Here is a 20,565-nt window from a genome sequence, read left to right as displayed (position 1 = left end):
CCCTTTGATCTTCAAAAGCTAACTGGGAGAGATTTTCCTCCCGTGAGTTCAGTACATGCGATTCTCTAATCAAAAAGGAAATGTAAATCAGCCAGCTTTTATGCTATTTGATACTCCCGTTTAGAGAGGACATAATTTTATGCTGGGTAAACAAACTGATGGAGCCCCTAATGCTAATTGCCTCTCCTTAATGTGCACCCAGACTCTTTGATTTGATGGAAAGCAGAAAGCGGAGCAAGCCGAAGCCCGTGTCTTGCTACTTGTCACTTGGACTTTCTTCGCTCACACACTGAGGTGGAAGAGGGCTGGGCACGCGGCTCCTCCTTCGCCATCGAGGGGAGAGAGGGACGCTCTCCTCACCCACGCGCCTGGACGGCACGGCTCTCTCTGCTCAGGGCGCTGCCATCCGGTGTGCGATCGCCCTCGCTGGCCACCGCGACTGAAATAAGACCTTAAGAATGTTCATCTCAGCTAAAAACTGCTGTTTGAATTTAACCCTCTATTCTGGCTTCTGCACGCACTTGCTTGCTTAAACAATAGGGTGGTTACCTCAGCTTCCAGACTGAGACCTGGAGACTCACAAGGTCATTTTCCTGTGCCTGTGGACCAGAACCACAGGAGGTGATGCCCACTGACTCAGTGGCTCCAGGAGTAGAAACTGTAGATAAATAACCTTTAGAGATTACTGACTCCGCTTGATAGGGCCACATTCCGATGTCCAGCAGGAGGTGGCGGGGAGCGCCCTGCGGGCTGTTCCCAGCATTTAGCGTTTAGCGTTTAGAACAAAGGAACATTCTTTATGGTTTGGACCTTTAAAAGGACTGCCTGCACCTGGGACGGCGCGGTCGTGAGGGTGGACTCCACCTGCGTGTGGTGCCCTCGCGGCCGTCCTGGCCAGCTCAATAAATCCTTGCCTGCTTTTTTTAATCAATTAGCAGCCTCCGGTGGTCTTATTCTGACTCCAGGGTTCGACCCCACAACAGCGACGTCCCTGTCTCTGGGGCGCCCGGGAGGGTTCCCCTGTGGCGTCCCGTGACCTGAACTCACAGTAGTTTGGGGCGCTGCCACTCGCCTGTCCTAAGGGCCCCTGGATATGTACTGGGGGATGGAGTGGCCCAGCAGGGCACAGCGGACGTGGGACAGGACGGACGGGGTTAAGTTCTGGTCTGTCCCTCCGCGGGCAGAGCTTGTCACCTCCGAGCCAGCTCCCCTCACCTGCGAGCAGGATGCATCCCATTTCTTGTGTTTATGGCTCGGACTGCCTCCGGGTCACATGGGACAGTGTGTCTAAATCACTCCTCTGTGCTCCCGCTCCTTTCCCGCCGCCCCGTGGGGACCTGTCTCCGCGCCCGGTCAGGCTGGGCGCCAGGACTGACCTTACCCTCCCTGGCCTGCCCTGGCACTCGCCTGTGCTGCAGGCGAAGGGTACGTGTTTCTTAAATAACGGAGCCTCCCGATGTAGCATTGGGTGTTCGTTTCTTTAAAAGCCAGTGGCAGTAACTGAGAACCGAAACGCGCAGGAAGGTGTCAGGCATTCGCGACTGGCTGAGGGCACCAGGGAGGTGCGGTTTAGGGGGAAAAGGATAAGGCGCGCCTCGGGGACGCCTTCAAGTAAATGCTGATAGAGACCATTTCCGCAGGAAGAAGGCGCTGTCCCACCGGATCCATTTGTTGAAAGGAAGGAGTGGATTTCACTCTCCTCCTTGATTTGCTTGACGGCAGAAGGTGCCTCATCCACTTGCTCACTTAGTGATTCTACAGCTATGTCCCGAGTGCTCACCAGGCCAGAGGAGAGCGGTGGTGGGCTCATAGCCAAGGGGGGTGCAACCAAGGAGACAAGCAATTCACAGAGAGTCCTGATGGGGGGGCCCTGATGAGGGGCCTCGGGCCTCGGGGGGCGGCATCCCACCCCCTGGAAGGCCAAGGACTCAGCGGTGGCGCAGCTGAGGCCTGAGGCTCCGAAGGGCCGGCCTGAGGGGAGAGCGTGTGAAAGGCATGGCGAGGAGGCAAGCATGGCACTTCCCAAGGACAGGCCTGCCTGGGGATGGCGGGGGGGGGGGGGGGGGGGGGGGGAGCAGACTCAGGATCAGGAGAGGTGGGAGCTTGAAGGGGGCTGTAAACTCTGTGAGGAGTTTGGCTCGACCAAGCTCCTATGAGAATTTGATTAGCAAAAATCATTCCATGGAGAGCAAAGTGCTAGTAACCCAAATACTTCAGGAGAGCAAGTGTTGGGTGCTCGGAAGGCATTATCCACAGAGGCTGCGAGGGTTCGGGAACAGGCTGTCCTCTGCACTGTTTGAAGCAGGAGCTGGCAGCCTTTCCAAGCGGCAGGTCCTGTGGGGATCACTGCCTGCTACGTAGGCTCGGGTAGGACGCGGTGCTGGCTGACCTGGGGAGACAGCGCACACCATGGCGTGCCGACCTAGGGGATGCTGCCAGCCAATCTCTAGTTTTTCCTTAGAACAACCCTATGAGGGAGGTGCTATTTTTATCCCCATTTAATAGATCAAGAAACTGGGGCTTACAGAGCTCGTGTAACTCTTACAAGTGGAGGGGCTGGGACAGAGGCCTGGCAGTCTGTCCCAGCACCGGGCTCCGCGTCCGTTCAGTTGCCCTTTATCAGGCGGCTGTTCCCACAGGCGGGGGGAAGCCCACATTGTCCACGTGAGCTAGTGAGCTGCCGAGTCAGTCACGTGGCCCGTCAACAAATAACACGGAGCAGCTCCGGGTGCTGGCACTGAGGACTGGGTGGTGAGCAGAGCAGACGCAGCTGACGGGCCTTCCCTGCCAGTGGAGAAGATGGGCTTGTTACACCAGCTCTGATACCAGCTAACAAGTGAGACACGTAAAGAGATACAGGGCATTGTGGGTATTTAACATAGGAGGACGTATCACTGAAAATGTGTTAGCTTCTGATTCCCAGATTCACTTGCTAGAAGATATCACAAAGTCCATTCCAACGCTCTTGCTCTAGGATCCTATTATAAACTCACAAGAGACTCCATAACTGAGGAGTGTCTACATTACAAAAACTAGCCCTGGATGGTTTGGCTCAGTGGATAGAGTGTTGGCCTGGGGACCAAAGGGTCCCAGGTTCGATTCCGGTAAATGGTACATACCTGGGCTGCAGGCTGATCCCCAGTAGGGGGCATGCAGGAGGCAGCCAATCAATGATTCTCTTTCATCATTGATGTTTCTCTCTCCCTCTCCCTCTCCCTTTCTCTCTGAAATCAATAAAAATATATTTTAAAAAAATTAGGTAGTCTTCAGTGATTGACAGAAATGGCTTCCTGACTTCCATCGCTGCAGTGATACTAAAAAACTGGCTCTCAGATTGGTCATCATATTCAACCAGCACTAGCGAAGAGGGGAATAATGTCTATAGCCACGGTTCTAGACCTTCCTCAGTCACAGGGAATCCCCATGGTGCTTTGCTTCTGAATAGTCATTTGGAGTGCTTGGGTTCTGAGAAATGGGATGGCAGAGTGTCTAAGGATGAGGGTCCTGGAACCCACTGCCTGGCTCGTGCCTGGTGCTCCCAGGACTGAGTAGTGTGGGCACATTATTTAACGTCTCTGTGCCTCAGCTGCCTCGTCAACAAAATGGCATGGGTAACAACAGCGGCTACCTCACTGAGCGAATTAAGCAAATTTATATAGAGCGGGTGTCCCAAAAAATGTATACACACATTTTGAATAATTATAAAGGCAGGGGGTCCCCTCAGCCTGGCCTGCACCCTCTTGCAGTCTGGGACCCCTCAAGAGATGTCCACCTGCTGGCTTAGGCCCACTTCCCATGGGGAGCGGGCCTAAGCCACAGTCGAACATCCTTAGTGCTTCGGAGGAGGCGCGAGAGGCTCCCACCACTTCTGCCGTCAGCCTGGCTTGTAGCTGGGCAGAGCTCCCCCTGTGGGAGCGCACTGACCAGCAGGCGGCAGCTCCTGCATTGAGCATCTGCCCCCTGGTGGTCAGTGTGCGTCATAGCGACCGGTGGTTCTGCCATGAGGGTTAATTTGCATATTACCCTTTTATTATACAGAACATTTCATTTTCATTGAGCTATTAAATTGTGCATACACTTTTTGGGGCACCCTGTGTAATTTAGAACTATACCCTTCCCACAAAGTGGGCATCGGCAGGACGGGCTGTGAGAGCCGTCAGGGAGGCTCCCTGCTCTGGCTGCCCTGCTCCCTCCCGTTGCCATGACATGACGCGGGACACTGCTGCGCGTGGTGCTTCCCGCTGGTGCCCGCACAGGGCTGTCTCCCCAGAGCCTGTCCTCCCCGGGCGCACAGTGGTCTTCCGAGCACCGAGTGCACATCTGCAAACAGCCCATTGTTTTCCGGGACTCGGGCTCCATGAGAACCTGGGTGAACTGTGATGAGAGTAGGAAAGGTCCGTGTTTCCCATGATGAAATACCCCAAGAACTCTGAAAACTGGAGGGGAGGGTCAACTGGCAGAATCACGTCGCTTCAGACCTTCAGACTCAGCTCTGATTCCCAGCCCCAGCAACGGCCGTTCCGAAATGCCATAGAAGCAACATCACACACGGCAGGGCAGACCGAGGGCGTAGTGGGCCTAGAAAATGCAGACGCTGTGACACAAATCTGACAGCATGGATGGCTTTGGCTAAGGATGGAAATCGGATGTTGAAACAAACGGGGTTATGTTTTGCCAAACCACGAGCATGGAAGCTGAAACCCTTTCCAGAAGCAAAGCCGATGGCTGAGCTGAAGAGCCCATTGTGCTGGGCTTGTGTGCGAAGCAGCTCAATTGTCTGTGGCCAGGTCAGCGGGCAGAGCGAGCGAGAAGTGCTCCTTCACCAGCGCCATCTGCACGCAGCGCCCTTCCCCGCCTGACAGACCCGACGCTGAGGACAATGGACGCCACCCTTTGTCGCTGCTCAGGCCCCAGGTGCCCTTCAGGTGCCGGGGCGGGAAATGGGTGGGAGGCCGGAGGCGGTCCCCGGAGCATGTGCCAGGATATCTGCTGGCCCCAATGGGCCCTATTTGGTTACTGACTGTGACAACTTCAAACAAAATAAAATAAAATCTCCATTTAATGAAGAGCCTCATCTTCAGCATAGTATTCAATCAAAAAATCACTAAAATCAGAGCATATTTCTAGCACAATTAACGTGCTTTGCACACATAATAAAATATTCAATAACTGGCCACTTTGCCTGTTGAGGAGGCGAGTGAAAGCCTTGCTGCTAATCACTGAGCAGTTATTTATTTGCTACTTTATTTTAAGCAGCCGGTTAAATTGAAACTGCACATGTTATTATTGATTGAGGTTTAATTTAATCCTTTTAAACAGAACCATTATTGCCAATTTATATGCCATTAAATCTTTCATGCATATGAACAGCAAATTCAATTTTTATTTAAGTGTAAAGTTTTTAATGGCTCTTTAAGAACTATAAAATTGGCAATTGTTTCCAAGGATTTCTGAATTGTATGCTCATCTTAATCTTTTATCAACAGCTTTTAAGTAAATAAAAACCCCAAACGACTAAAAAATCACTTTTGCAAGTATGAAATAAAACGGCTCCTCAAATACACTGGAATGCTTTGGGAAGGTTATCTACAACCCAGAAATGTCATTTAATGTAGGCACTTATTCTGCCAAAAACAACAACATTTTAATAGGAAAAAAGGTGGTTTAATGAACTGAAGGCCAAAGACTGTCTACAGAAACACACTAACCTAGAGGGGCCGGGCTGTTACCTAGTGGATGCTTTTTATAGCAAATATATAACTTGGATAATTCCAACTAAAGTCCTTTCTTTTCTTTGACAACAAATTTATGGCTGAAAAATAACCAGATATTTGCCGCCAATTATTAGAATTGTCAGTAACAGCCTTGACTCAAGGACAACCTGTGATACATGAAAACAAATGGTCTTCGAGGGCATGGGAGGGCTGCAATGTCAGCTTGAGCACCTCCCTGCTATCAAGTGTGTCTTTTGTGGAGCAAGACTGCCTCCCCCAGGACCTGCCGTGACGCACCCAGTGGGAGCCCCCCGGGGCGCCAGGAGGGGGCTGCTCCGCTTCCCATTCTCCAGAGATGGGAGCCCAGAGTCCGGACGGCTTGGTAACACTCCGGGTGTTACACTTCTCCAGGCAGGACTTCTTTATTTTCAATGGCAGACATGCGCAGCTCTGGGTTTCAAGGGAGCTGTGATGCCCTGGGACACGCAGGCCTGACCTCTGGGTCCAGCCCCTGCCACTGACCGAGCTGTGGGAACCTGGGGGCTGAGTGTGCGGCTCCAGGCCTCCGGCTCAGCGGCTCTACAACCCCCCCCCTTCGCCCCGGCGGGCCTGGAGGGGAGCCTGGCAATCGACAGCAAGTGCTGGGAAAGCATTTGTTTTAAACTCAATTCACTGATGATTCTCGTTAGTAAAGCCTCTGTATCTTCAAACTCGTCACGGAGTCGAACTAAACGAAAGCAGGCAAGGCCAGGAACTCAACTGTCCCTTTAGGAACTCGGCAACCATCTTCCCAATCCTCTTGATAAACTCACAGGCTTGCAGGTGACAAATTTAAATTCTACTTGGTAGAGTTTCAAAACCACTATTCATTTGCTTGTTTCGACCCGGTAACGCACCCCTGTGCTGGAACGGCTAGAAAAGAGCTGGTGGCCTCCGGGGCCACCGAGCCAGGAGTGGCTGTGGCTGCAGGCCTTCTGGCCTGGCGCCTGCCTTTAACAGACACAACTCAGCCCTGGCACAGCTGGGTCCCTCCCCGCTGCTCCTCTGCGCGATGGCACCGCGATGGCACCGGGCCTGATGGGGGATGGGGGTGGGGCGCCCCAGGCTTAGCCACTGCAGAACTTGTGAGCCGGCGAAGGCCCGGAAAACAGAAATGGCTGCGGCCTGCGACCAAAAGTCACCGACATAATGATGCCCATGTGACCTGAAATAAATAACTGCAATGCTCTGGCTACCCCCTGACACTAGGTGACACCCGGAACAGAGTGCCATGGGTACGAAGTGGCGAGCACTCCAATCCACCTTGAAGACAAGAGACATCAGCACGGAGGCATCTTGCCAGAACCCAGAGGAAAGGAGAGCCGGCCCTGGAACGCCCCGGAGGTCCTGACAACCCCAGGCTCGCAGACCTCGCCCAGACCTTCGCTCCCCAGCAGCCGGTCCCCAGCCCCGTGCTCCCCGTGCTGTCCGGGACCCTGAGGGCCGAGGAAAACGCTGCCTTTTGGCCTTCACCCAGATCCACTTTGGTTGTCCAGTGTTGCTATTTAAGACCAGAAATCATCACTCAATACTGCACCGGGTTCTTGTATTATTAATCTGAAACAACATGTATGGAAGCATTTGAGAGGGAAAATTATATGCCACCACAAAACAATAAAAATGCACTTATTGCTGAGTCCCTTTCTTACTTTCAGACAATCCCGAATAGTCCATTTATTTCTAATTCCTCATTGTGCCTCTCCCGCCTGGTCACTTCTGGACAAGGGGGCTTATTGACAGAACATGGGGTCCTTCTTGCAGGCTCCGGCCCCAGGTGGTCCGAGGGAGGCACCTGCAGACCTCAATGGATGGGAGCGTTTCTGTCTCCCAGGGGAGGGGAGGCATGCAGGGACTCTGACCTCGCTACCCTAAATAACCTATTAGTCATGTTCATTTATTCGGAGGGCACGGAATCCTGTAAATATTTGTATGACTTTAATGAAATTTGATTTGCCTCCGTTTAGTCCATATTAAAATCATTGTATCTTTAATATTTGTTTGATGGTAAAGTTGAATCCTTTATCCGATCAGCCTCTGACCGCCTATCTAGTGACTTAGAGGCTCAGGCTCTGTCGCTGAGTCAGGACCTACACTGGCCCGACTCCCAAAGCTTCAGTTTCTGTCCCAAAATGGGATGACAACACCTCGGAGGCTCGGCTCCGGGAAGGTAAAGGAGGTAGTAGCACAGAGCAAACAGTTTTACAAATGGCAGCGCATTACGTTTGAGTAGTTTGGAAACAAGACTATATGCACACACAAACACTCGTCCCAGGGGCTGTGCTGCGGCTCCGATGTTTTCAAAGGTTTTATGAAGGTTCAGAAGGCCCTGGAGGAGGAGGTCCTTCCTAACTCGCTGGGAATTACACTGATCTCTTTCTGCGTCAGCCAGAGGGTCATAGGCTGGCTCTGGAGTGGGTTTAAGGATTATCATGTGAAGATCCTCTCTCCACTCTTGATTCATTCACTGCAGTCAATGCAGCTCCAGTTTCCATTAAGAAAAGTGTCTCCTCTAATCCATTTACATTGAACTGACTTTGGTGAGATACAGGGGGTAATTGCTTTGAGGAGGTCCTAGTAACATCAAAACACAAGAGTCAGGCTCAAGTGACTCACCAGGCAGCTTAAAAATGCTTCTAACAGCTAGAAGAAAGAGATTTCCCTTGGTTTTAAGGCAAGACTATGACTGATTTTTGGAACTACCAGTCCCAGAATGCCATCTACCGTACAGAAAGGAAAGCATACTTGAACTTATATCCAAAGTCTGGTAGGAATTTGTCTACTTCATGGCTCAAAACTCCCAGATCCAAGCAACAAGACGCCTGGGCAAGCTTCCCAAGACTTCAGGAGGCAGAGAGAGGGCCAGTAGCTACACCCTCACACGAACAATGTTTTTGAGGCATTCTTTGGCTGAATGCTATCGTTCTGTTTTCCTCTGTAGTGGCGAAGTGTCCTCTGATGTTCAAACTATGACCCATTCTAACCCTGGGGATCCTCATCTATCATTAAACATCTCCAAGGCAAAGCCATCGAAGGAACATAGCATGATTTACGCATCTCTGACTCAGAAGACCAAGGCCCTAACCATCATTTTTATTTTTGTAAATATTATTCTTGATTTTGAAACTTACTGAGTGGGATTCACATTGTCCCTGGGTAAAGAGCAAGGTGAAAGCTGGGTCCCTGCGCATCGACTCCAACAGGAAAGGCTCAGCTCTGGGGAAATGAGTTCCCTTACAGGGTCCTCGTCTTGGTTTCTTCATCTTAAAAGTGCAGGCAGATTGCTATGCACTGCAAAGGCCTTCCCTTCCTGTAATGAAGCCGCCGCCGCTTCTCACCTGGGAGACCACGACTCCCTTAGGTTGGAGCTGAAAGGAAAACGTGGCCTTGAGGTGGAAGAGGGCCTAGGGGCTCAATGGCGATGGAAAAATCAAATAAAATAAAGAAGATGGCTTAAAGCACAGACTGGCTGAGTTTTCTGCTCCACACTCACCAGACGTAAGACATGGGTGTAATGTAGCCTCTTTAAGCCTCATCTATGGCCTTTCCAACGGGTGGTTGGGTGCCCCCTGCCAGGCTGCCACAGGACCAGGTGCGCGGACACAGGTGGTGCCGCTCAGCCTGGGCCCTGACAAGCGCTCTGGTGCCAGCTGTTGTTAGAATGCGTCACCGTGTTCCCCTCCTGTCTCCAGGGCCTGTCAGTTCTCCCGCTTTATATGTGTATTTCTCCACTAACTACAACTCGTGGAGAAGAGACAGAGATGAATAAAGACTGCCAAGAAGAGTACGTGTTGGCTATCTCTGAGGAGGAAAATGAAAACGCTTCCTGCACCGCTGTACGCCTTTAAAAAGTGTATTTGACACAAATACGGTATCAGGGTTATAACACTTTTCTCTGTGCTGCTCTGTAGGTTAGAATTTTGTCAAATTTTTAAAAAGCACGAGATCAACAGCAAAACAACAACTATCCCCTCCCAGCTCTATGCTGTCAGACGAGGGAGCCCCTTTCCTACCTGTGCAATGGGAACAGGTGCGGGGTCACAGGGGAGAATCGAGTGAAACACGGATGAGCCGACAGAAAAGATGCTGCTGCTGTTACAGGTGCCGTGGTTGTTGGGTTTTACCATCTGGCAGTCTCTTTGTCCCGGCGTGTGTTTCCTAATGCAGAGCGTGCCACCCTGCAGAGCCCTGCTCCCCACCGCTCTCCACCCTCTGCCCTTCCCGGAACCTGTACTCCCCACCCCCCACCAGAGCACCGGGCGTCAGCTGATGCCTTCCCAAGCCCCATGCCCTCAGCCCCGTCGTCGTGACCGCGTTATCACTGTGCTTTGAGATCCTTAAAAGGCATATGAGCATGATTCCACTCAATATTCCCAGAGGGAGACAGAGGATGGAAAGAAGGACGGGAGACTCGGGAGCAGGCTCGATCTGTCTTTCAGAGGAGCCCTCCCTGTGCCTGTCCCCGGCCGGACGAGGGCCCTGTCGGTGGCCAGAGCTGGTCTCACACCTGGATGGCCCCCGCTCAGGCCCACTCAGCCCACTCGCCCTACACCGAGTCCAGATGCTCTGCCGTCGAACCTGCTTAGTATGTCTTAGTATTCCTTACTATGCCGCACACATCACTCTAATTCTATTCTTTCTTCTTTTTCTTTTTTAATCCTCACCTGAGGATGTTTCCATTGATTTTTAGGGAGAGTGGAAGAGAGAGGGAAAGACAGAGAGAAACATCCATGTGAGAGAAACACACTGATTGGTTGCCCCCTGCAAAAGCCCCTACCAGGGCCGGGGCTCGGGGAGAAGCCTACAACCGAGGTCCATGCCCTTGACCGGAATCCAAGCCGGGACCCTTTGGGCCGCAGGCTGATGCTCTATCCACTGAGCCAAACTAGCTAGGGCTGCTTTTTTTCTAAATCTACTTTGTCTCCAAAAGCCTACCTGTCCAAGCTCTAGGACTTCCAATAAACTTTCCTCAACATATTTTACTCTTAATTTTCAAAAATCTAGTACAGCCAAAACCGGTTTGGCTCAGTGGATAGAGCGTCGGTCTGCGGACTTAAGGGTCCCAGGTTCGATTCCGGTCAAGGGCATGTACCTTGGTTGCGGGCACATCCCCAGTAGGGGGTGTGCAAGAGGCAGCTGATCGATGTTTCTCTCTCATCGATGTTTCTAACTCTCTATCCCTCTCTCTTCCTCTCTGTAAAAAATCAATGAAATATACTTAAAAAAAATCTAGTACATATCCTATATAATAAAGCGGTAATATGCAAATTGACCATCACTCCAACACACAAGATGGCCACCCACATGTGGACACAAGATGGCTGCCACAAGATGGCCGGCAGGGGAGGACAGTTGTGGGCAATCAGGCCTGCAGAGGAGAGCAGTTGGGAGGGACCAGGCCTACAGGGGAGGATAGTTGGGGGGAACCCAGGCCTGCAGGGAGGGCAGTTGGGGGCAACCAGGCCTGCAGGGGAGAGCAGTTAGGGGCGATCAGGCTGGCAAGGGAGGGCAGTTAGGCGTGACTGGGCCAGCAGGGGAGGGCAGTTAGGGGTGACCAGGCTGGCAGGGGAGGGCAATTAGGGGCAATCGGGCCAGCAGGGTAGGAGTTAGGCGTCGATCAGGCTGGCAGGGGAGTGGTTATGGGGTGATTAGGCTGGCAGGCAGAGCGGTTAGGAGCAATCAGGCAGGCAGGCAGGTGAGTGGTTGAGATCCAGCAGTCCTGGATTGTGAGAGGGATGTCCGACCGCCCATTTAGGCCTGATCCCAGTGGACATCCCTCGAGGGGCCCCAGATTGGAGAGGGTGCAGGCTGGGCTGAGGGACACCCCCCTCCCATGCATGAATTTTGTGCACCAGGCCTCTAGTATAGCTTCTAAACAGCCAATCCCTGTTCTCAGTAATATATATATATATATATATATATATATATATATATATATGTGTGTGTGTATATATATATATATATATACACACACACACACACACACACACACACACACACTGAGTGGCCAGATTAATATGATCTCTGAACGCAAAATAATCTGGCCACTCAGTGTATATCCTATATAATAAAAGGCTAATATGCAAATTGTCCCCTCGACCAGGAGTTCGACCAGCAGGCAGGCCAGCCAAATGCCCATGTCCCCTCCCCCTGGCCAGGCTGGCCGTACCCCACCCATGCACGAATTCATGCACTGGGCCTCTAATACACACACACACACACACACACACACACACACACACACTGAGTGGCCAGATTATTATGCATTCAGAGATCATAATAATCTGGCCACTCAGTGTGTGTGTGTGTGTGTGTGTGTGTGACATATATATATATATATATATATATATATATATATATATATATATATTAGAGACTTGGTGAACAAAATTCGTGCATGGGCGGGGGAGGGTGTCCCTCAGCCCAGCCTGCACCCTCTCCAATCTGGGACCCCTTGAGAGATGTCCGACTGCCCGTTTAGGCCCGATCGGGATCGAGCCTAAATGGGCAGTCGGACATCCCTCTCACAATCCAGGACTGCTGGCTCCAACTGCTCACCTGCCTGCCTTCCTGATTGCCCCTATCCGCTTCTGCCTGCCAGCCTGATCACCCCCTAACCACTCCCATGCCAGCCTGATTGATGTCTAACTGCTCCCCTGCCAGCCTGTTTGCCCCCAACTTCCCTCCTCTGCCAGCCTGGTCACCCCTAACTGCCCTCTCCTGCAGGGTTGATTGTCTCCAACTGCCCTCCCTTGCAGGCCTGGTCCCTCTCAACTGCTCTCCCTTGCAGGCCTAGTGCCTCCCAACTGCCCTCCCCTGCTGACCTGATCGCCCACAACTGCCCTCCCTTGCAGGCCTGGTCCCTCCCAACTGCCCTCCCTGCTGGCCATCTTGTGGTGGCCATCTTGTGTCCACATAGGGGCAGGATCTTTGACCACATGGGGGCAGCCATATTGTGTGTTGGAGTGATGGTCAATCGGCATATTACTCTTTTATTAGATAGGACAGAGGCCTGGTGCACGGGTGAGGGCCAGCTGGTTTGCCCTGAAGGGTGTCCCGGATCAGGGTGGGGGTTCCCTTGGGGCGTGGGGTGGCCTGAGCGAGGGGTTTGTGGTGGTTTGCAGGCCGGCCACGCCCCCTGGCAACCCAAGCGGGAGGCCCTGGTATCTGGAATTTATTTACCTTCTACAAATGAAACTTTGTAGCCTAGAGCTGAGCCAAGCCTCCTGATCGCTCCGTGGCCGGCAGCCATTTCTGTTTGGATTTGTTTCCCTTCTATAATTGAAACTTTGTAGCCTTGAGTGGAGGCTTAGGCTGGCAAGGGCGGCAAAAAGCTTGGCTTCCTCCATTGCTTGGGAAACCCAAGCCTCCCTCCTGCTCTCTGTGGCTGTAGCCATCTTGGGTGGGTTTATTTGCATACTCGCTCTGATTGGCTGGTGGGTGTGGCTGGTGGGCGTGGCGTGTGCATGTAGCAGAGTGATGGTTAATTTGCATATTACTTTTTTATTAGATAGGATATATATGTGTGTATGTGTGTGTATACACATATATCCTATCTAATAAAAGAGAAACATGCAAATTGACCATACCTCCACAAGCCATGCCCACCAGCCAATCAGGAGTGAGTATGCAAATTAACCCAACCAAGATGGCGGTTAATTTGCATATCCAGGTGCAGAGCAAAGACTGAAGACAGTGTAGAAGGAAGCCAAGCGCTGCAGAAGGGAGCAAAGCTGTAGAGAAGCAAGCAGGGCGGCGGAGAAGGGAGGGAAGCAGGCGGGGCGGCAGAGACGGTCGCAGGAAGCCCTATTCTTGCAGGAATCTTCCTGCAATGGGCCTTTAGTATATATATATTTATTTTAACATCATAACTCTGTAAGGTAGCCATTATTATTATCCCATTGTTACTGATGGGGAAACTGAAGACAGAGAGATTAAGTGGACTTGGCCAAATGTGAACCAGATGGTGTGTTTCAGACTCCATGCACTTCACCACCACACTAAAACCTCTTTCTAATCAATACCTTTTAACTTCTATACTCTATCACATCATTTATATTTTCATTACAATGGAGTAACATTGCACAAATTTATTTTTTCTTATAGTTTTTGGTAGCATCTAGCATAAAGTTAATGCTCCATCAATACTGATTATTAGAAATTGAATCTTTATATGGTTCTATAAGCCCTGGGAGGTACTGACATTTATAGCAATCATGAGAGAGAGGCTGGTTTATTTAACAGGTGAGAAAAAGTGAGATGTGCCCTGGCTGGTTTGGCTCAGTGGATAGAGCGTCAGTCTGTGAACTGAAAGGTCCCAGGTTCGATTCCAGTCAAGGGCACCTGCCTGGGTTTCAGGCTCGATCCCCAGTAGGAGGCGTGCGGGAGGCAGCCCATCAATGTACACTAAATTGTACACTAAAGAGCAGTGCCTGGCCTGAAGCAAGACCACCTGACTCCAAGGTGGCTCTTTTCTGTACCAGCCTTTCTGGGTGTCTCCAGGGTGAGGCCACAGCAGGGGAGACACTTGTGCGATGGACAGAAAATGAGGAGCATAAGGAAAGCAGACGCCTCTATGAATACCTCTCCTTGTCTTTTGCATATAACTTGCAACAATAAAAATTCAGTTATTGTTACAGGTGATTGTTCCACTTATTTATGCATTCATTAATTGGTTCTTATATGTGTCCTGACTGGAGATCGAACCCGCAACCTCGGTGAATCAGGACGATGCACTAACCAGCGAGTTATCCTGCCAGGGCTCCTTGTCTTTTGCATTTTTTTTCTTTTTAATTAAAAAAAAAAAAAAAGACTGTGGCCGAAAGCCTGGCCCCCGCTGTCCTTAGACGCCCGGAGACCCATCTCACACTGCAGGGTGCTCCCTGTGAGCGCCCCTCCTCACCCTGGTGGCACGGTACCTGTCACTATTTAACAATACGCCTCGGAGACAAGCCGGTTCCTGACCTGCTGCCCGCGCCCTTGTCCTGGGCACGGCTGTCCTTGCTGGCCGCCTGGGCTGCCTTGCTGCTGGCTTCCTCCTCCGTCTCGCTCAGGCTGTCCTCGGGAGAGCTCTCCTCCAAGCTGTCCCGCTCCATGGCGTTGTCCTGGATTCGCTCTCCCCGCTCAGCCTGAGAGGAGCTCTCTTGACTGAGGCTCTCTGAGTCGGCTTCCAGGGAATCTTTTGAAATCAGAGGTAAGTCTTCTTTCTTAAAAGGTGATTCTGTGGCCTGGGCCTTTAGGCTGGCACGATGCACAGGAGACTGAATAGAGAGCCTGGGAATTAATTTACCATGACTCATCTTGAAAAAATACAAAAATTACCAGGAAACTCTTGTTGACAGGCAGTTTCAAGTTGTGGCTGAATATTTCAAGCTGGGTTCGCGAGAGCATTACCTAAAATAATTATGTTTTTGTTACTCTGTGACTAGTGAAGTCTCTTTAATCCCCACGTTAGTAAAACTGTTAACGAGGACAGGAACTGTGTTATATGGCCCGAGGCTTGGTGTGCACCCTCTGTGGGTGAGGAAGGTCTGTGGAGCCGTTTCTCTCTCCAGGAGCACGTCTGAGGAAGAGGGCTAACCAGCGAGGGTCAAGGGCAGCTCCAGGGCCTGGGGCCGGCAGGCCTGGGCAGGCCACATGGTAACGTGGCCAGGACTGTGGCGCCTGTTTCAATACGCAGGGCACGGATACAAATGTGCGCTGTCCTGTTGTATGCCTGGAGAGAGAAACAGGCCCTGGGCTGTGTGTGCACAGCAAGGGGTGGGGTAAGTTTCCACAGTCCTCACTGCCAGGAGGGAAGGAAGCTGGGGGGCCCTGGCCCACGCTGGCGCCTCATTGGAAGACCTGATGATACACAGGCTGCTGCTGACAGGCATGTGTAACTAGGCGAGGTCAGTCATGGGATCAACCTCAGCGACTTTATTATAAAAACTAGAGGCCCGGTGCATGAAATTCGTGCACGGAGGGGGGTTGTCCCTCAGCCCAGCCTGTACCCTATCCAATCTGGGACCCCTGGAGGGACATCCCTCTCACAATCCAGGACTGCTGGCTCCCAACTGCTTGCCTGCCTGCCTTCCTGATTGCCCCTAACCGCTTCTGCCTGCCAGCCTGATCACCTCCTAACCACTCCCATGCCAACCTGTTTGCCCCCAACTTCCCTCCTCTGCCAGCCTGGTCACCCCTAACTGCCCTCTCCTGCAGGGATGATCACCTCCAACTGCCCTCCCTTGCAGGCCTGGTCCCTCTCAACTGCTCTCCCTTGCAGGCCAGGTGCCTCCCAACTGCCCTCTCCTGCTGGCCATCTTGTGGTGGCCATCTTGTGTCCACATGGGGGAAGGATCTTTGACCACATGGGGGCAGCTATATTGTGTGTTGCAGTGATGATCAATCTGCATATTACTCTTTTATTAGATAGGATAGAGGCCTGGTACAGGGGTGGGGGCCAGCTGGTTTTCCCTGAAGGGTGTCCCTGATCAGGGTGGGGTTCCCTTGGGGCATGGGGTGGCCTGAGCGAGGGGACTGTGGTGGTTTGCAGGCCAGCCATGCCCCCTGGCAACCCAAGTGGAGGCCCTGGTATCTGGAATTTATTTTCCTTCTACAATTGAAACTTTGTAGACTGGAGCAGAGCCAAGCCTGGGGCTCCCTCTGCGGCCGGCAGTCATTTCTGTTGGGGTTATAATTTAAACTTTGTAGCCTTAAGCGGAGGCCTGGGCCCAGCCAGGGTGTGCGGAAAGCTTTGCTTCCCCTGTTGTCGGGGGCAACCCTGGCCTGCTCTCTCAAGCTCCATTCTGCCGCCATTTCTGTTTGAATTTGTTTACCTTCTATAATTGAAACTTTGTAGCTTGAGTGGAGGCTTAGGCCTGGCAAGGGCAGGCAGAAAGCTTGGCTTCCTCTGTTACCTAGGAAACCTTGCTCTCTGTGGCTGTCCCTCCTGGGGGGGACATCTTGGTTGGGTTGATTTGCATACTCGCTCTGATTGGATGGTGTGCGTGGCTTGTGGGTGTGTTGGAGGTATGGTCAATTTGCATATTTGTCTATTATTAGGTAGGACTAGAGGCCCGGTGCACAAAATTTGTGCATGGGTAGGGTCCCTAGGCCTGGCCTGCAATCAGGGCCAATCTTCCCTGGCTGCCGGAAGCTGGCCCCGCCCCCACCGCCCACATCTGCCGCTACCTACCCTCGGTTCTCCATTTCCCATCAGGTGATCGGAGCCTGCCGACCAGGGGGAGGAACCAAGAAGTTGGCCAGCAGGTCCCTATAGGGCAATCGAGGCCTGTGGGCTGGGGGCAGCTCCTGCATTGAGTGTCTGCCCCCTGATGGTCAGTGTGCGCCATAGCAACCGGTCTTTCTGCCATCTGGTCGATTTGCATATTATGCTTTTATATATACAGATGATTCAAACTGTTCAACAGGAGTGTGGCAGTTGTGAATGCCACTGCTGAGCAGTGCAGCGAGGCTGGAGGCCCGCCTGCCCGAGGCCGCCCTGGGAGTGCTGGGGGACGGGCCTGGGTGGCGCTGGGATCTGCTCTAATGTGCGTCAGAGCCATTCCAAGTGCACCCTCCCTGTCTCAGGGCTGTCAGACCCTGAGGCGCTCTGGGAAGGTGCTCTGAGTTCACATCAGATTGAAGGAGAGTTTGGATGGTGCTTCCTCTCATCTCCACCTGGCACTTGCTCTCTGCCTGAGGCCACATTGCTTCCTGTGGGTCAGGTAGCAGCACCTTCAGCATCAAGGATCACTCTAACGTTGTTTTAAGGGCTTGCTCTTGTGTTTTGGCAGATCCCAATTTTAATTTAAACCATGACCTTATTCATATTCCTAGCGCTGCTTATGTTGACTCTGTTGCTAGGGAACAGCATCCATTCCGTGGAGGAAAGCACCTCACTAACAAAACAGACAAAGCAACATATTTACATGTTATTGTCTAACTGCACAGACTGGTTTGCTGTATTGCGTTTCTTATTTTAAAAATACATCTATTTCATTCGACTGTATTATTTTAATACTGGAAAGCTGATCAACTGTTGCTTTTTAGGGTATTTTTACAAAGCAGCAAAAGCATCAAGTAACTGGAAGTTTTAAAACACCAGTGTTACTCCAAGACCTCAAGTCACTGTACTTGGGATCTTAAAGAAGCTTAAAATAATCATTACATTTCAATTTGGAAATGCTCCTTCATGAAATTATTCTCTCCAATTTCCCTTCTTAATGAGATAGATTAGTGTCTCCTGGAGTTAATCAATAAATAATGTCCATAGAAGACAGCACTTTTTTGTTGACGGATTAATGAAGTTTGGGAGAGCATGGAGGCGGCAAAGCCAGAGGCCGGCCTCGGAGGGCTGTGCCCACCCAGCTCGGGCGGGCGGGGCCTCACGGGGAGCGGCGGCCACCGGACCGAAGTGGCTCCCGGGGGCGCATGTTTCCCACTGAGTGTCCGCCCGAGAGGCAGCAGACGGAGCTCACAAGCCCCGCGGGGCCCTCGCCTGGGAGCCGCCAGCTCCGGACCTCGGGCCCTCGCCGCGGGTCCAGCCCGCTGGCCGGCCCGGCGACCCGGCGGGGAGGAGCCTCTGGCGCCCGGCCTGCGGGCGGCGGAGAAGTTGCTGTTTGGGAGCGGCCCACGCTGCACCGGGCGCTCGGATGGAGCTTCTCCTGTGCCTTTTCTCCGACGGACCGGACTGGGCCGTGAGTGCCGGTCCGGCGGGTCTGGCGCCCGGGACTGGCCGTAATCGGCCGCGGACGAGCGGCTCGGCAGGGCGCACCCGGCCTTCGGCGGGCCGGGTCCGAGGCTTTGAGCCCTTCCCACCGACCCCGTTCCCTCCCTCGGGGCTTCCTGCGGCCCCCGCCCCAGTCCCCACCCCAGTCCCCGTGTGGCCCCCTCCTCCCGGGGCGCGCCGCCCGCCCTCGCCCGCCCGGTTCCGGTGCAACCGCCCGTCACCTGCCCGGCGCTCTCCGGCTCCGCGGCCGCAGCCTCCCGCGCCGCCACCTGCGGGCGCCGCCCTGTCCGCCCCGCGCCCCGCGCCCCGCGCTGCCCTGGAGACCGAGGCCGCGCTCCGGGGGCGGGGCCAGCGCGGCGGCCGCCCCGCCCCTGCACCTGCCGCGCGTCCTGGGAGGGGGGGCGGCGGGGACCCCGGACCGGGACCGCGGCGCCCTGGGGGGCGGGGAGGGGTAACGGGGGGGCGGGGCGGCTACTCGCCCCGACTCTCCTCAGTGGGCAGAAAGGCAGGCCAGCGAGCGGGAGGAGGTATTTGCGACAAACAATGCTAGAATCGGTGAAGATCGCCCAGGAAAGCAGCCCCGAGCAAGAACGGGCCAGCACCGGGGCAGGGACTCCCCAGAAGAGATCCAGTGACCGGAAAACGTTGGTTGTTGGTGATCGAGGCGCTCAACGCAGCACAAGCCGGAGGGACCCGTTCAAGCCCCGGTGGGAGGGGCGGGCAGTGCTGGGAGCGGGCGGGGCGGCCCCTCGGAAACCGGAGTGGCATCAGCTAGGACATGTGGACCCTGCGCGTCAGTAATGTCACTGCCAGATATTCACCCTAGAAAGGTGTGTGCGCCCCCAAACTGGAATGACAACAGAATGGTTCATTCGCCCGCGGTATCCCATACAGAGGCAGACTGTGCCACCGTGAGAATGAGCCAAGTCCAGTCACGCGAAATGACACAGAGGCTGAAACATGGGAGTGAGAGACACACCTGCCACACCTACCCCAAACTGAGCTGAGATTGACCCTGCAACCCAGGCACGTGCCCTGGACTGGGAATCAAACCTGGGACCCTGCAGGGTGTGGGCTGACTCTCTAACGGTCCAGGCGTCCCCAAACTACGGCCCGCAGGCCACATGTGGGTGTTTTTGCCGTTTTGTTTTGTTTTTACTTCAAAATAAGATATGTGCAGTGTGCATAGGAATTTGCTCAGAGTTTTTTTTAAACTATAGTCCGGCTCTCCAACGGTCTGAGGGACGGTGAACTGGCCCCTGTTTAAAAAGTTTGAGGACGCCTGCAACCACTAAGCAACACAGGCCAGGGCAAGATCTTCCTCCCTGCAGATGACTAATCTTCATTACACATACATATATGTTCATACCACATCTTTACTCACGTGCCTATTGCTGGACACATAGGTTATGTCCATGTCTCAGCTGTTGTAAATAATGGTGCAGTGAGCACATGGATGCAGACCTCATCTCAAATTCGTGTTTTGGGTTTCTTTGGATAAACACCCAGAAGTGGAATTGCTGGGTCCTTCTTTGTCTCTTATTATAACTTTTGTTTTAAAATTTATTTTGTCTGATAGATGTATTCTACCCCCAATTTTTTGGTTTCCATTTGCATGAAACATCTTTTCCCATCCCTTTACTTTGTATGTGTTTTTCAACCTGAAGTAGGTCTCTTGTAGGCAGTATCCTACCTTATAATAGAGAAACATGCAAATTGACCGCACCTCCAATACGCCCACGATTGGGCAGGCGGGAGGCTGGGGGGCGGGACTCTGGGTGGCCTATCCGGCCGTTGAGAAGATCAAGATGGCGGCGCCCAGTCCTCTTAGTTCCGGGGGTCCCTGGGGCGATCGGCACCCCGGGGGGGGCATGGCCGGGCCCATGCAGCCGCTCCTGGGGGTCCCTGGGGAGATCAGCAACCCAGGGGGGCGTGGCGGGGCCCATCCAGCCTCTGGGGGGGATCCCTGGGGAGATCAGCAACCTGGGGGGGTGTGGCCAGGTGATCGGCAATCCGGGGGGCCTAGCCGGCCCATCCAGCCACTCCCGGGTGTCCCTGGGGATATAGGCAACCTGCGGGGGCGTGGCCGGGCCCATCCAGCCT

General features: G+C 53.1%; 1 protein-coding gene across 2 annotated transcripts in view; it reads right to left on the bottom strand.

Annotated features, from left to right (window-relative positions):
* Positions 1-15,115, bottom strand: part of JHY (junctional cadherin complex regulator) — a 108,483-nt gene extending 93,368 nt beyond the window's left edge. For both annotated transcript variants that reach the window (XM_028135773.2, XM_028135774.2), the window contains exon 1: positions 14,715-15,115. In XM_028135773.2, the coding sequence (XP_027991574.2) occupies positions 14,715-15,049 (335 nt within the window). In that variant the 5' untranslated portion in view covers positions 15,050-15,115. The remainder of the gene's footprint in view (positions 1-14,714) is intronic.
* Positions 15,116-20,565: the final 5,450 nt, after the last annotated feature.

Source organism: Eptesicus fuscus, chromosome 23 (assembly GCF_027574615.1).
Source record: "Eptesicus fuscus isolate TK198812 chromosome 23, DD_ASM_mEF_20220401, whole genome shotgun sequence".
Classification (NCBI taxonomy): Eukaryota; Metazoa; Chordata; class Mammalia; order Chiroptera; family Vespertilionidae; genus Eptesicus; species Eptesicus fuscus.
This window is presented reverse-complemented; position numbering and strand designations above follow the sequence as displayed.